This window comes from Netta rufina, assembly GCF_964035555.1.
Source record: "Netta rufina genome assembly, chromosome: 4".
NCBI lineage: Eukaryota > Metazoa > Chordata > Aves > Anseriformes > Anatidae > Netta > Netta rufina.
In genome coordinates, this window is record NC_140127.1 from 67496723 (window position 1) to 67511036 (window position 14314).

Consider the following 14314-nt stretch of genomic DNA (forward strand, 5'->3'; position numbering starts at 1 on the left):
AAGGAAAGTTAAGGTACTACTTACATTTATACTATATCATTGTGTACATAATATAGTCTAAGTTATAAATAAAGTTATTTTAAAATGTTTCTCCAACACCACCACAACAAACGTTTTAGTTTAATCTTGATTATTGCAAAAACATTTGCCATAAATCTCCCCCAAAATGTATAAAGAATATTATATTGTTTACTCTGAGGAATTCACATTACAGAAAGGGTCTATGAATTTCAAAATAACTTATTTTTGAACATAGACAAGCCAATTAGATGCAAAAATAAATAAATAAATACATACATTGAAAGAGCCTCACAAAGACAAGTTCTCACATATATATGCTGTTGACAGTGGAAAAATAATGAATGAATTACAGCTATAATCAATCTAGTTACATAATTTGGCTGATTCAAAATTATGGATGAATGCAGCTTTAAGTATACAATTCCAGAAAGAAACAAAAGATGAACTAAGGGACAAAAATCACTGCAGAAGACTTACAGTAGTAGATACTTGATTTCTTGAAGTAGTCACAGTTACACTCTGTTTTACTGATGCACCTTTTTGTTTATCTGTAAACACTGAACATAAACATTTTTTCTTTAATTACAAATTTATAATTTTCCAAAGAAGTAACATCTAAGTGACTATGATGCACAAAACAGATATTTTGCTGTAAAATTTCAAAGGTATACTCAGAAAATAGTGATCATAGTTGATAATGCTGACATCTTTGAGTCAAAACCTACCATAATTTCCCTCCACCTCTAATTTTTTTTTTTTAACACTAGCAATATTTTTAAAGTTTAAAGATTCTGAAGTTCCATGCAAGTTCTCCTACTGTTCTGTTAATTTAGATCAAATCAAATCTCAATGTACTGTTCAGTTTGTATTTCTCAAAGTTAGAAAACTCAATTTAAACAAGCAAAGAAAATCCAACAGAAGACACTGTTGAAAGGTCAAGTTGAATTTTCTCCAGTCTGTTTTATGCATCAATTGTTTTCTAGACACTGCCATACCCTCCTTGTCTATTTGTACGTTAACTAACAGCTCTTTCAAATTGCCTTTGGCTACAACACATATACAAACATAAGGCTGAGTCTCAAACAGATAATCATAGCCCTTTTTTTTTTTTTTTTTTTTTTTACTGGGAAATGTCACAGAAACAGCCTAGTACTGGAATGATCCTCTATGATTTATGCTCTTATAATAACTGGCAGCACATTGGGTTACAATTGTATTCATAATACCTAAACTAGTTATCTTTGAGAGTATTTAGATTGATATCTTTTTTTTTCAAAATGACAATTGATTTTGTTTCCTAGAAAAATGACAGATCTGCTTCTCTTCAATAAATACCTTCAAATTTATTCTCCTAGTTCCTTCTTCTTCCTTGAAGAAGATCTCTGCTCTAAATCAATTCAATTTAACCACATGTAATTTTATTGTTAAAGTTAAGTGTTGTGTATCTGTAATATCTGCCGATGAAACTGAACCTTCTGTGCATGGAAATCACAAATTATATCATTTTTAGTAGTATCTCTAGAAATTATAGCTTTAAACTGGAGAGGTAAGCTCTGCTACTTTCTTATGTTACAGATGGAGGATATCATAACAGTGCTACACAAACTGCAGCTGTTTTACTCTTACAGAGTGCTTCTTTTTAATTAATTGCCAAATTTACAGGAGTTATTTGTCTTTTTTTTTCTCATTATTATCACTACGCAGTATGTCCTTAAACGTGTGTGTAGTTCCAAGAGTGAAAGTAATACTGTGTATTCAAATATTACTTGTGCAGAATTTCTTACAACAGTAAAGAACGTGGCATCAAGAGACAAATTTAAACTTCAATCCTTAGAAAATTCACTCCTTTTTACTTAAAAATAATATAAGCTACATGTGACATATCAACAGAAGAAACTAACCAGTCACAGTTTTTGAAACTGACTTTACATTATAAATAAAAGCTTTCATACCACCTTACCTCTACTCTTTGTTGGCTCTTTTTCATCTAGAACAACCCGCTGACCATCCAGATTAGATATAGGGACACCAAGATCAAGTGGTTCCTGCTCACCATTCTAAAGTCGGATCACAGTTTGTATATAATAGAGAAAAAGCTGTTTTCAGAACAAATTTACAATCTGACTTCAAAAAGAAAAGAAAAAAAAAAAAAAAGAAAAAAAAAAAAACGAGCAAAGTATTTTTATGTTTCAGTGTAGCCTCAATAAATCCTTCTGCCTTACTAAAAATGTTTATTCCATTTGTGCATTTGTGTTAAATTACTTTGATTACAATAAGTTTAACCCATTTACATGAGGAGAATGGTATCTGGGGAGTAGATTCAAGGAGACAAAATCATCCACACACAACTAGTCTAGGACTATTACTGTATATGCTTAGAAAATCACATTTCTCAGAGGCAGTTTGAGATTATTTTCTATTCTAAGTTGTGCGTATTTTGTTAATTTTATAATTCAATTAAATGAAATTATCTTAATAGCAATGTATTTTTCAGGTTTTTGGAAAACATGGTGTGATTCAGCGAATGCATTCTAGAAATGCTACAAATTTAACTTGCTATTCCTTATTCCTTGACATTTCCTCGTAATAGAATAGAGGAAATGCTAGATGAGCGTTTGGCCATGGACGAGTTAGTCTGCTTCCACAGATCCTTATAATCTGTATAAGGATTTGAGGCAACTTTCATGATTCTCAGGATAATGGGATGACAGCCTTAACTAATTTCAATCAACTTTCCTCAGCTTGCAAATGGAAGAGTCCAGCTCTGGAAGAAGCTATGTTCAGGTTCCATTATTTTGGATGTTGGATTTATTCTGATTGAGACTATAACATAGATGCATACTGAAGCTTTCAGGTAGTTACTATTAAGCACAATATTTATGACTACTATTCATTTTCATCTCAACATGTGGTTATAAATACAGATTTTAATGGCTGATTATAAGGATAGGAAAAATTTCAGAAACACTCTTCTCCAGACAGAAAATAATACAGCTTGAATTACATCAAAAGATACTTACTAGTCTTGCCACAAGCTCATTAAGATTTAAACCATATTTTGCAACCACAGGCCTTAAGACCTCTGTTACTGGTTTGGTGGGTTTAGCCTTCAAACCAACCGATCGATTGATTGGAACAAGATCCAGCCTGAAACATACCAATTGTCACAGTAAGTATGAACTATTCTAATTAAACATAAAATAATATATATTAATTCCAACTTACAGCAAAGTTACACTAATTCAAAACCAGTGACCCTGCATATAGTGAAACTTCACTAGCACAAATTTGTCCCTACCTGAAGGGATAAAGCATATTTAATACAAATAAAATGCCCAGTTTCACGTGCCAGAGCTGAGTGAAGGCATTGTGGGCATGGTGATCCTCAGACCAATTAAATACGTTATATGGAACTTTTCTTTTTCCCACTGCGATTGATCTGACCATTCTGGTCCAATAGTTCTTCCAAAATTACTCAATATCTGTGCTGCAGCCTTGGATGCAAGAAATACATTTCTTGTATTTTATTTTTTTTTAATGTGAGAACAAATACAGTGGAATTCCAGAAGATGTTAATTTCTGGTTGGATGACACCATATCATAAAAATTTGCTGTAAGAGGAACCCATGTGCAAAAGATCAGTCCTGTATGCTTGATCAAAATTGCTCCAGCTTGAGCAGTTAAGACTGAGATCATAAAAATATATAATTGTCCCTAACCTGGAACACTGGCATTTAAATTCCACTTGAATCTATAACAGCAATCAAGTAAACTTCATTTTTCAGTGTTTGAAATTAACCAGGTGCTGATCTAGTCGGTTTGAAATGTTCCTGTAGTTCCATATTTCTCCCATTGATCCTTATGCTGGCTGCCCTGATCTGAACTACCTTTTAGAGGCACTCTATCCCACCATCACCTGAAGAGGAAGTGTTTAGATAGTTCTAAATCTAAGGGAGATCAGTGTTTAAACACAGACAGACCACCTAACAGGCACATGTGTGCACTCAAAGAATGCCCATGCTAAAGACATCTCTCCTGTGTGAGTTTTATTGCAATCTGAAGTAAAAATGGAGTTACACTTCATCCTGGTTTCGGCTAGGATACAGTCAGTTTTCCTCCTAGTAGCTGGTATGGTGCTGTGTTTTGGATTTAGGATGAGAATAATGTTGATAACACACTGATGTTTCAGTTGTTGCAGAGCAGTGCTTATACTAAGCCAAGAAATTCTCAGCTTCTCACACCACCTTGCCAGAGAAGAGGCTAGGGGTGCATAAGGAGCTGGGAGGGGACAGAACCAGCAGAGCTGACCCAAACTGGTCAAATGGATATTCCACACCATATGGCATCATGCTGAGCAATTAATATGGGGTGGCTGGGCTGAACTGCTCAGGGATGGGATGGACATCAGTCAGCAGGTGGTGAGCAATTGCATTGTGCATCACTTGTTCTGTACACTTTATTATTATTACTATTATCATTATTATTATTTTCTTTCTTTTCTATCCTAATAAACTGTCTTTATCTCAACTCACAAGCTTTAACTTTTTTTTTTTTCTGATTCTCTCCCCCATCCCACAGGGGGGAGGGTGAGCAAACATCTGTGTGGTAGTTAGCTGCTGGACGGGTTAAACCACAGCACACTGAGTAAACTGCAAGACATGGCTATCAGTCATTTTCAGTCACAAATGTTGGGTCACCTTCCTCATTCAGATGAGACTATTTGATTGATACTACAGCCTATTTCTTCTAATGTGCCTTTACAATGGATTCTGATTATAATCCAAAATATTGCCTTGCATGGCTAACTAGATTATTATTCTTTTTAATCAGATTCAAAACAATTCTTTTAGGCATTAACTGCTGTTTCACTGCACAGGTAACTAACAATATACTTTAGTGCACTTACAAAAAGTTGGGATGGAAAATGCCAGAAAAAAACAGCATTATCGACTCTTACCGAAATAAAGTGCGCTTTTCTAAACGTAGGTCCCGAGACTCCAGGATGCTACTATCTTGGTGCAATACAAGTGGCTAAAGAGCACATCAGGAACAAAAGGAGAGAGAATAAATGAATTTTAAAATATGTAATAAAGAACAGCTATGAGATTTAAAAAAAAAAAAAAAAAGCTGTTCATATAACTCAGAAAATTACTAGTATAGGTAGTATAGGTTGTATGTATTCTAATGGATATTAATTTACAATAAGCAAATAGATTGAGGTCTATCTTTGTCTAGTTGCAAGACAATGACCAAACTTCAACTTCTACTGCAGTAATCAGGTATTCAAGAAATCGGTGTTTTAAAATAATCTTAGATCCTCCAGCTTAAATAATTACATAGAATGAATGACACATTAAAAAACATAAAAAATTAGCAGTCATTGAAAGATTTAAAAGAATAGGCACATAACTATGTACATGCATTAATATTTGCTATCGTAAACATCTAAATTGATCATAATGACAAATTAAAAAAAAAAAATAAATGTTTTACATCCACAGCTGCTCTTGGAACTGCAGACATCTGTTGGAATAAGTGCTATCATCCCCCCCACCAAGGTAAGCCGCTGCCTTGGAAATTTTCCTCAATATTAAAATATGTACCTTAATTCTTGTAAGGATTTTATCTTGTTTCAGCTTTGAACAACTGAACGTCATTATGTTTTTTGTTTGTTTTAATGAAGAACCATCTACATTTTTCCTAATAATCAACCTAATAATCAACCTAACTCAACTGGAGGCCATTTCCCCATGTTCTAAATTCTTGTCATAAACTTCAATTCTAGTTTCATCAAAATTGTTCTTTAACTAGAATTGCCAATGTAGACCTATAGGTAGAACCAGAAGATATGTTACTATTGGGAACATAATTTCTTATTAGTAAAATTACTATGAAAACTCTTAAAAAAAAAGAAAAAAGAAAGAAAAGGAAAAAGAAAGATATGCACTACCTTATCACCTCCAACTAAAAAAAGGTCCACTGCAGCTATGTTAATGCCATGTTTCTCACAGAGCCCAGATAGCACCTCTTTGATAGAGAATCCAGATTTAACAGCCATTTTGCTGGAAGAACCATCTGGAAGGTTTACACAGCAGTATTTGGGGGATTTCTCTTTATCTGGTACAAATGCAGGTAATCTAGAGGTTTCAGACTTGACAAGAAAAAGAAAGAAAAGTCAATGTCCAATGGGAAAATACCATATTCTTTCACTTCAATGTAGGTAAAATAAAATAAAATAGTAAAATAAATTATGTTCTATTACTAATTTTGCATTTCATTAATTTTAGACTGCAAACATAGAACACAATGGTTAGAAATCACAGCATCTTCACTGATTATTTCCCCACATGAGCACAAAATCATGAGGTTTGTAATTCCCTATCTCTCTTCTCTCTAACTTTAGGAGCAAAATGAAGTCATGACGACAAGAAGGACAATTCACAACTTTAAAAGAAACAGGGAGGAATTTTGGTACTACAGAAATCAGCCTAACATGAATATGGTCAAGCAACGAGAAAGCTTTAACATGTAGCTGTTCAGAAAAAGACCTCAAATGTCTGGTAGATGGAAAAAGCTGTTTATAAAGAGCTACGGTAGCTCCCCTTGAAAGGTAAACTTTTCTTCTAGAAGTTTACTGGTGTCTGAAGTTCAGACAGACAATAAACAGGATACAGAGCATATCTTTCTGATAAAAGGACAAAATTAGAAACATATGAACACAATCTCTATTCCAGTTCTAGCATTCTAAAATTGCTTAATACTACATCTCGTCCTCTAAATGTATCACTTAAAGATGTTTTCCCATAGCATTACTTCAAACAAATTACTTCAGACTTCTTAAAAAAAAATAATAATTCACTGTTTTCACTGCTTCCCCACTTCATTATTAAGAGCAAACCATTACCAAGTCAAGACTAGCAGTTGATGACATGGAGCCTTGTGATTCCCTCCTGTACGATAACCCATTGGACTGAATAGAATCTGTTTATGGAAAGAATAAATGATCAGTAAAATGGTTGTTTTTTTTATAATTTCTTATAATACAGAAAGTTATTGCAAAACATTAGCTCCTCTGGTTAGAGAAATCATTTTTTCATTAAAGGAAAACTCCAAATATTCATCCTGTGCGCTGAAGCACAGAAAATTGAAGCAATATTTGGTCAAGTTATGCAACTCTTGAACAACCCAATTTGGTTTTATGATGTTTTTATATATATATATATATATATATATATAATCCTAAAGTTTTGTTATTGTGTGTTTTGTTGTTTTGTTTTGTTTTTTTAATTTAAAAATCAGCTTACCTCTTCAGATATTTTAAGGGGAGACAAATATTTTCTTTAATTGCAGGTATGGTGTTGGAAAACTAAGATCTTACACAATCACTAGTTACTTTCAGAAGCTTAAGTCTATAATCCTAGTAAATGTCTCTGATATTCTCATATATAAAAACACAAACTATTAATTTGACCAAGGACATCTCATGGGAGTGTGGCTTTACTAGAAAATAGACAAGAAGAAAACACAACCACACTGTCTAAATTTGGTGCTTTGATGACATTTCTCTATTATTTTAACTCAATAGAATGAGTTAATCCGACACTTTCTTTCTCTAGAGACCATGTACTGGTGCATTCATAATGAAAGTCTTCCTTAAACTCTTGAAAACAGTTAAGCAACAAAGCAGCAAATTATGAGGGCTTTCACAACTCTGACTCTTCCTTCATTTTAATCAGGAAAGGACTAAACAGGAAAGGTCCTTTCCTGAATAATAGGAAACAGAAATAGTGAGTGTGTTCAGAAGTGATTGTACCTGTGTGGTATTAATAAAAGAAAGATTGGTAGGACCATGTTGATGGAGGGTTTTTTAAATAGCTGTAGCTACGACACTATTTGCATGTATAGCTCCTGAACTTCTCTGTAAAGGGCTGAAATTATCTTACTATAAATATAGCAGTGTTCTGCTTTAAAAAGCAATTGCCAGCACAAAGAAACATGGAGTATACTGTAAAACAGGGAAAAAAAAGTCTCTTGGAAGTCAATACAATCAAGTTTAAACATTTTCATACTTCTATTTTTACACCTGTTTCAATACAGCTCCAAGTGACACTATGCCCTTCTGATTTGACAGTTTCTTTTCCCTCTGTCACACCTAGAGATGTACTTAGAAGCAAACTCAATATGATGTGATTAGTCATATCTACTGATGAAACAGGTGAGCAACGATGTGGAATGTGAACACTCACCATGTTGATAATCACCATTTTCCTTTCTCTTCTGTGATTTTCCCAAACTCTTACTTCTTGACCATGAGAAAAACGTCCCCCTTTTTTTCTTCTCAGTGTCCTCCTCTCCTGACTCTTCATTTAAGGATCTTCCTGACTTTGATTTACCACTTAACTATCACCAAAACACAATTAAATCATTGGTTGGAACACAGTTGTAAGCATATTACTTATAAAACAAACCTCACACACTTCTTCCTAAATGAGTGTGATGGTCAGGTTAGTAGTCATCTTTACCCTATCAATAACTATAGAGTCAGCACCCCTCCCAGCAGGAAAAAAAAAAAAAAAGAGAGAACAACTGTGGAAACCAAAAGAAATATGTGATGGAGATGTTCTACCAAGTAGGGACTATAATACAGTAGCTGAAAACAAGCCGCGTAGAGCTCCTATAAACGTGAAAGAGCTCTTCACAGCTTACTAGTTACTGTGGAAAAGCCTTTAGCCTTAATTTTACAACACAGAATTTCCATTTAGATATTTCTGATATTTTTTCTAGGCTGGGCTTGAACATGAACTGCATTAGAGACAATGGCAATGCACTGTTTCACCTTTATAAATAAATACAAGTATTTATTAACGCTGAAGAATACAAACTTTAGGAATGCATGCTAATAAACTAACCTTGCTTTTAACACGCTATTCTTGTTAGATTATTAGACTATTCTTTAAAATGCTACTTTTAAAGGTTCCTAGTCATAAAAATACATGAAAGCAGATGGGCTAATGCATAGTGATTGACATGACAAATGCAAAGTTATAATTTACCCGTGCAGTTATGTAATACCATGGTGGAATTATCCAGATGAAGAAAAAATAAACTTTAAATAATGTTCGAAGTTCAGTAAGACTACGGGTCCAATTTTTAAGCAACTGTATCTGCTTTACACAGAACAATCTTAGTTCAGTATGGCATAAGACATTTAAAGAGTACCCCTTTCAAAACTAGAGTTAGATTGTGTCGATTTCTCAAATAATTTCTGATATCTCAGCTCTCAGCAAAGATTAAAATATCACATCTCAAATCCAATATTCAATCAAAATAAAATTCTGAACTGATGTATGAAAATAATCCCCAATTTTTTATTTTTACACATATTTAAATTACAATATGGATTTAAAATTATATTTAGGAAGACAACAGCTAAAATTCTGATTCAAAGGTGTGGATTAAAACAATGTATTTTTCTGAGAATGTAAATATTTTGTAATTTTAGTATTTGTCTAGTGATGCTGGCTTACTAATTGTTTTTCATATATTATCTTTGCCCTTCTAAAGAACTTGAAATACAGTTTCTAAGACCATATTTTTCAGATAACAACAATGAAATCAGAAGTAACCTTTTTCGGTGTTGAGATATTGGACTTCTCCGAACTGATACTGTGTTTAGAAGTGGGACTGCTGGGAACACGTTGTGGATCTGGAAGAGTACGACCTTCTACTTCAGCTAGGATGCATTCTTGGTAAAGGGGGGATTTGAGAAAGCGAGTATAGCTATCAAACTTCATCAAGTTAAAAATCTGAAATTAAAATGCAACAGATAACAGTTACACAAGCTTAAATAACACATTAAAAAAAAAAAAAGAAGCTATTTCACAACAGCCAACTTCCACAAAATTTAGTAAACAGCAGTAGGCATGATTTTGTTTAGATCTGGCTAAATATATTATACCAATTTAGAAGGAAACAGAATTTGATCTCTTCCTTTAGCACAGGTTCAGAGAAATGTTATGATTTCCATATAGTGCAAAGTTCATAAATTGAGTCTTGACAACACCACCCTCATATCCATCTTTTACTGTATATTTATGTCTGCACATTCTATGTAAAGCACATAGCAAGCTAGCCATTTGAAACATTTTAAAGGAATTATTACAAATTATACAAGTATATTTTAAGGTATCTGTGAACATCAAGGACGTTTATTGTCTAAAACTCAAGGAATATATAATCACAGTATGCAACAGTATATAATAATACAAGATATACAAAGTGACACAGGAAGGAGCAAAGAGCCCTACACAGCACTATAATAGTGTTCATGTGCTCAATAATAAGAAACAAAGGATCATTGGTTTTGGAGGATCCCATAATCAAAGTAATATAAATCAAGACCTTGAAAAAGAAAAGATTATATAGGATGGCTGCTCTGAGTGAGACCAACGCACATCTTTAACAACATAAGAAGGAAGAAGAACAACGTAAGAAGAAGGAAGCAACTCTATACCATGCCTGGAGCTAAAGTCCAAGACTACTTTAGCCAAAATAAATTCATGTAAGTAAAGGAAGAAAAGTTTTTTCTTAGTTGCTAAAAAGAACATCAAATGTATTGTTCCATTTTTGCAAACCTATAGCTTTAAGTGAATTCATACTTTTAACTTCATATCTTCTCTCATGATTAAACTAACTGCACATGATTTGAAAAAACAGAATGAATGCCTCTTCTTGGGACATGACTAATTCCCTACAACAGAAGAATGGCACGCACCACCCAACTGGCATTACTAGGAGTCTATGGAGAAGCCCATCACAAAGCCACAGGGGCCCAACTGCAGAAAGGAAGCATTTTTTAAACAGAGAAACAATCTTCTCAACAAGCACTAGCCCAAAGTTTTTTCGGCAAACAGCAAGATAATGCAGAGAAAACTTGATGCTGAAGTGTCACAAAAACCTAATCCAAACTGGATGCTGACATCCACGTTCTTGCCTCCAGCCGTATTTCTATTCCCTCTTAGGTGTTGCCTGTTGTTTCTGTTGCATTCTCTAATTAATGGTTTTCCTATTGAAAAAATACTTTTGTAGGGTTTATTTTACCAATTTAGTGAGCTGAAACAGCCCAGCACAAAGTCTAGTGAGCCCTCAATGCGGTGTCAGAGACAACTGAGTGTCAGTGACCCTCCCCATTAGAAAAACTGCTCACAATAGAGAATTTCCCACACTATGAAAAACACAATCCTTCTCTGACCACAATTATACTGGTAAAATTCAAAAAGGCAACACACACTCTTCAGGCAAAGGCCCAGCAACTTACCTGGTATGTGCAACATGCACAGCTGTAAAACATTTAGCTACTTCTGTTGAACTCAAAGAATATTACTGTTGTGTATTACCAAAACAGTATAAAATATAGAGAGCCAATTACAAGAATTAAAAATGCCTCAGTCTCATGGAGTCATAGATGCACTGCTGATGCAAGTTTATTAGGGAAAAATGGAAGTACAGTCTGCACACCTACAGATATTTTTTTATATATATATATATAAAAGACTGTTTTGCAGTGCAGCTAATGCTAAAAGCGTGCATTTAATACAGTAAAAGGATGAAAAGTATGATTTTAGTATCTTTAAATGATCTACACTGATGCATCCAGAATCACTCAAAGTCTTTGTTCTTATTCTGTTGTATGAACAGTGAAATACTAACTAGACCTTTTGGTTGCATTCACACTGTTATACTATACCACCTCTATCATCACATTTGGGAATATTTTTGTCAGGTTATGGACAGAAGGCAACTTTAAGAGCATTCCCAACAGGAAACACTTTCCAAAGCATTCTTCTACACACACTTGCAGAACTCCATTGCAGCCTTACCACTAGCAGTCCGTATTCCAGATCATCAAACAAAGCTTATCCAACCACCACAAATCAACACCTTTACACTTTGCACTCAGGGTTGAAATTCAAAAAAGCCTCGTGACAGCACAAATGAGCCTTCTCACTGTTCACGTGGTGTTGTTACAGTGAGCTGAACTTGGAAAGTCTGTGTATGTGTTGCACAAACCAAACTCACCTGCAGTTCTCTGTTCCCAAGGTCACACCACCCGCCAGGACCACAAAACCGACCCACTGTTTTCTCACTTAACGAAACCAAGATACAAAGGGCCATCAAGGCAGTTCCTTACCCAGCACCTGCCTCAACCAGACAACACCACATTAGTAGCTCAGTTAACACACCTAGCTGCAAGGCTGCTCAATGAGACAGAAGAAACTGTCATTACATCTTCATAGGAGGAAGAAAACCTGCATCAGCGCAGCCACCACACTAATGAGAACACCATCTGCGCCAACAAACAAGAAGGTGAAGAAGAATTCCAACATGGAAAGCCAAGATTAGGAGTGCATGAAAATGTCTGAGAAGATCATGGCTGGCAATTCCCACAGAAGCCTCAGACTTCGGGAGGTGCACATGGGGCAGTTGTACACTGCATTATATGCTAGAAGCTGCCAGACCAGCAGTCAGGCCTACCCTTCTCTCCCTACTTGGCAGATGGAGAAAGTTAATACATCTATCTGTTCATGCACCCAAAAGCATGCAATCTGAGGCTGCACTTAGGATATGATTGTGAATTGGTTCATTTATGCAATTAAATCTATATCTTTGGTTCCTAAAAAATACGATCTCAAAATTATTTCTACTACTAAGTTGTTAAGGTGGGAGTTACAGAAGAGTTTACTTGGACAAAAAAAGGAGAAACTTAAATTCTACAGAAAATGTAAAATATATCTTCTTGTTACAGAACTGTTCTGTTGGGAACATCAAAATTACTTAAAATGCATCTGCTTCAGAGGTCTTCAGACACCAACAGTTTCAATAAGCTCTTTGTTTGACAGTTCTATTAAAGCATAAGGGAAGGAATCCTTCAATACGACAGGCATGTTTTACAAGCCACTTTTACCAAAATTAGATACTATTTGTGTACAGAATTGTCCACTAAAGGAAAGAATAAGCAACCATATGCAAACACCATATGCAATGGTATTTCCTCACAAGTTACTATCTACTTGCAATTTCAATGATATTTTTCAGATTATTTAGTTAATGGCAGTTTTCTATACATCCTCAAATGTACACAATCAAGTAGCAGTCCTTTATGCAACCTTTTTCTGTACCACTAACTGAATTTTTGTGATCTTGGCTTCTCTGTGTTTTTATAGATAGTAAGGTACACAGCATGTAAAAATACTTTTATACATTTCAAAGCACTTCAAAGGAAAAGATACCAGACAAACGTATAACAATGTTATGTTTTCTAGAGTTACCTGAAGTTGCTGTTCCTTGAACATATCTGGATGTGGGGAATTGAGAATATCATCTGCCAGCTGTGCCTGGCTATCAATATTAACTGGAGTTGTAGCTTTGCTACACAAAAACTTAGTGAAGATCTCCCGAGCTCTGTAAGAAAGCTGCAGAAAACCAATGCTATCCTGTTAATTTATATGCAACTTTGCAAATGCATCTTTACACAGCTATTTTTAATACTGATGTATTTCATCCAAAAACATAGAGCCATTCCAATTTCCCAAATTTCCCAAATACATATAAGCAGTTTTCACTTAACAGCTTTTGTTAGCTTTAGGAAAGAAACAGTGTTTTTTTTTCCTTTAACATTGTAAATACTCATCAGATATTTCTTAAGTGGTAAAAGATACCATCAAAATAAAACTTTAAATAATTAAACTATGAAATTAATAAAGGTGAACCACGTCAAATGCTATCTTAAGAGGGAGATGAGGTATTTTATATTTTAAACCTTTCAGATAATGGTTACTATTTAAATAAATTCTCTAAGCCTCAATTTCTAGAAGTTAGAAAAATGTAAACATATATTTGAATATTTACTGTTAGAAAATATTCATGTGCTATTTTTATGTTGTTTACCTTGAAACACCCACATTATAGAAGGAGTGAAAAAAGCACACCAAACAGAGCTCAGAGCCCTTACTAGGGGTGTTCAGAAAATACATTGTTCTGAGATAGAAGAAAGTCGTGAAAAAAATTGATGGTCCATAAAGGAGCAAAGGGGTACTAGGAAGCTGAATCCATTTCCGCAGTGTAAACCTGACTAGATGCAGTTGTGATGTTGACAGCAGTTGTTGCAAACCTGCACAAAATTAATGTAACTAAAATTGCCTGACCAATGTCAGGCTGTGTTAAAAGAATGAGATGCAGATTCTCATAATCTGTGAACAAATATTAATACCCTTACTGCAGCAGATATATTAGT

The 14314-nt window shown here is 34.4% G+C and overlaps 1 protein-coding gene across 2 annotated transcripts in view; it reads right to left on the minus strand.

Moving 5' to 3' along the window:
* Positions 1-14314, minus strand: part of RGS12 (regulator of G protein signaling 12) — a gene marked incomplete at both ends in the record, with an annotated part of 81121 nt that overhangs the window by 15155 nt on the left and 51652 nt on the right. The window contains 9 exons of one of the 2 annotated variants that reach the window (XM_084285689.1): positions 499-569; positions 1982-2078; positions 3042-3168; positions 4979-5052; positions 5972-6172; positions 6926-7002; positions 8268-8421; positions 9648-9827; positions 13350-13493. In XM_084285689.1, the coding sequence (XP_084141815.1) occupies positions 499-569; positions 1982-2078; positions 3042-3168; positions 4979-5052; positions 5972-6172; positions 6926-7002; positions 8268-8421; positions 9648-9827; positions 13350-13493 (1125 nt within the window). Of the gene's footprint in view, positions 1-498; positions 579-1981; positions 2079-3041; positions 3169-4978; positions 5053-5971; positions 6173-6925; positions 7003-8267; positions 8422-9647; positions 9828-13349; positions 13494-14314 lie in introns of both variants that reach the window. The other variant, XM_084285688.1, reaches the window with a different exon arrangement.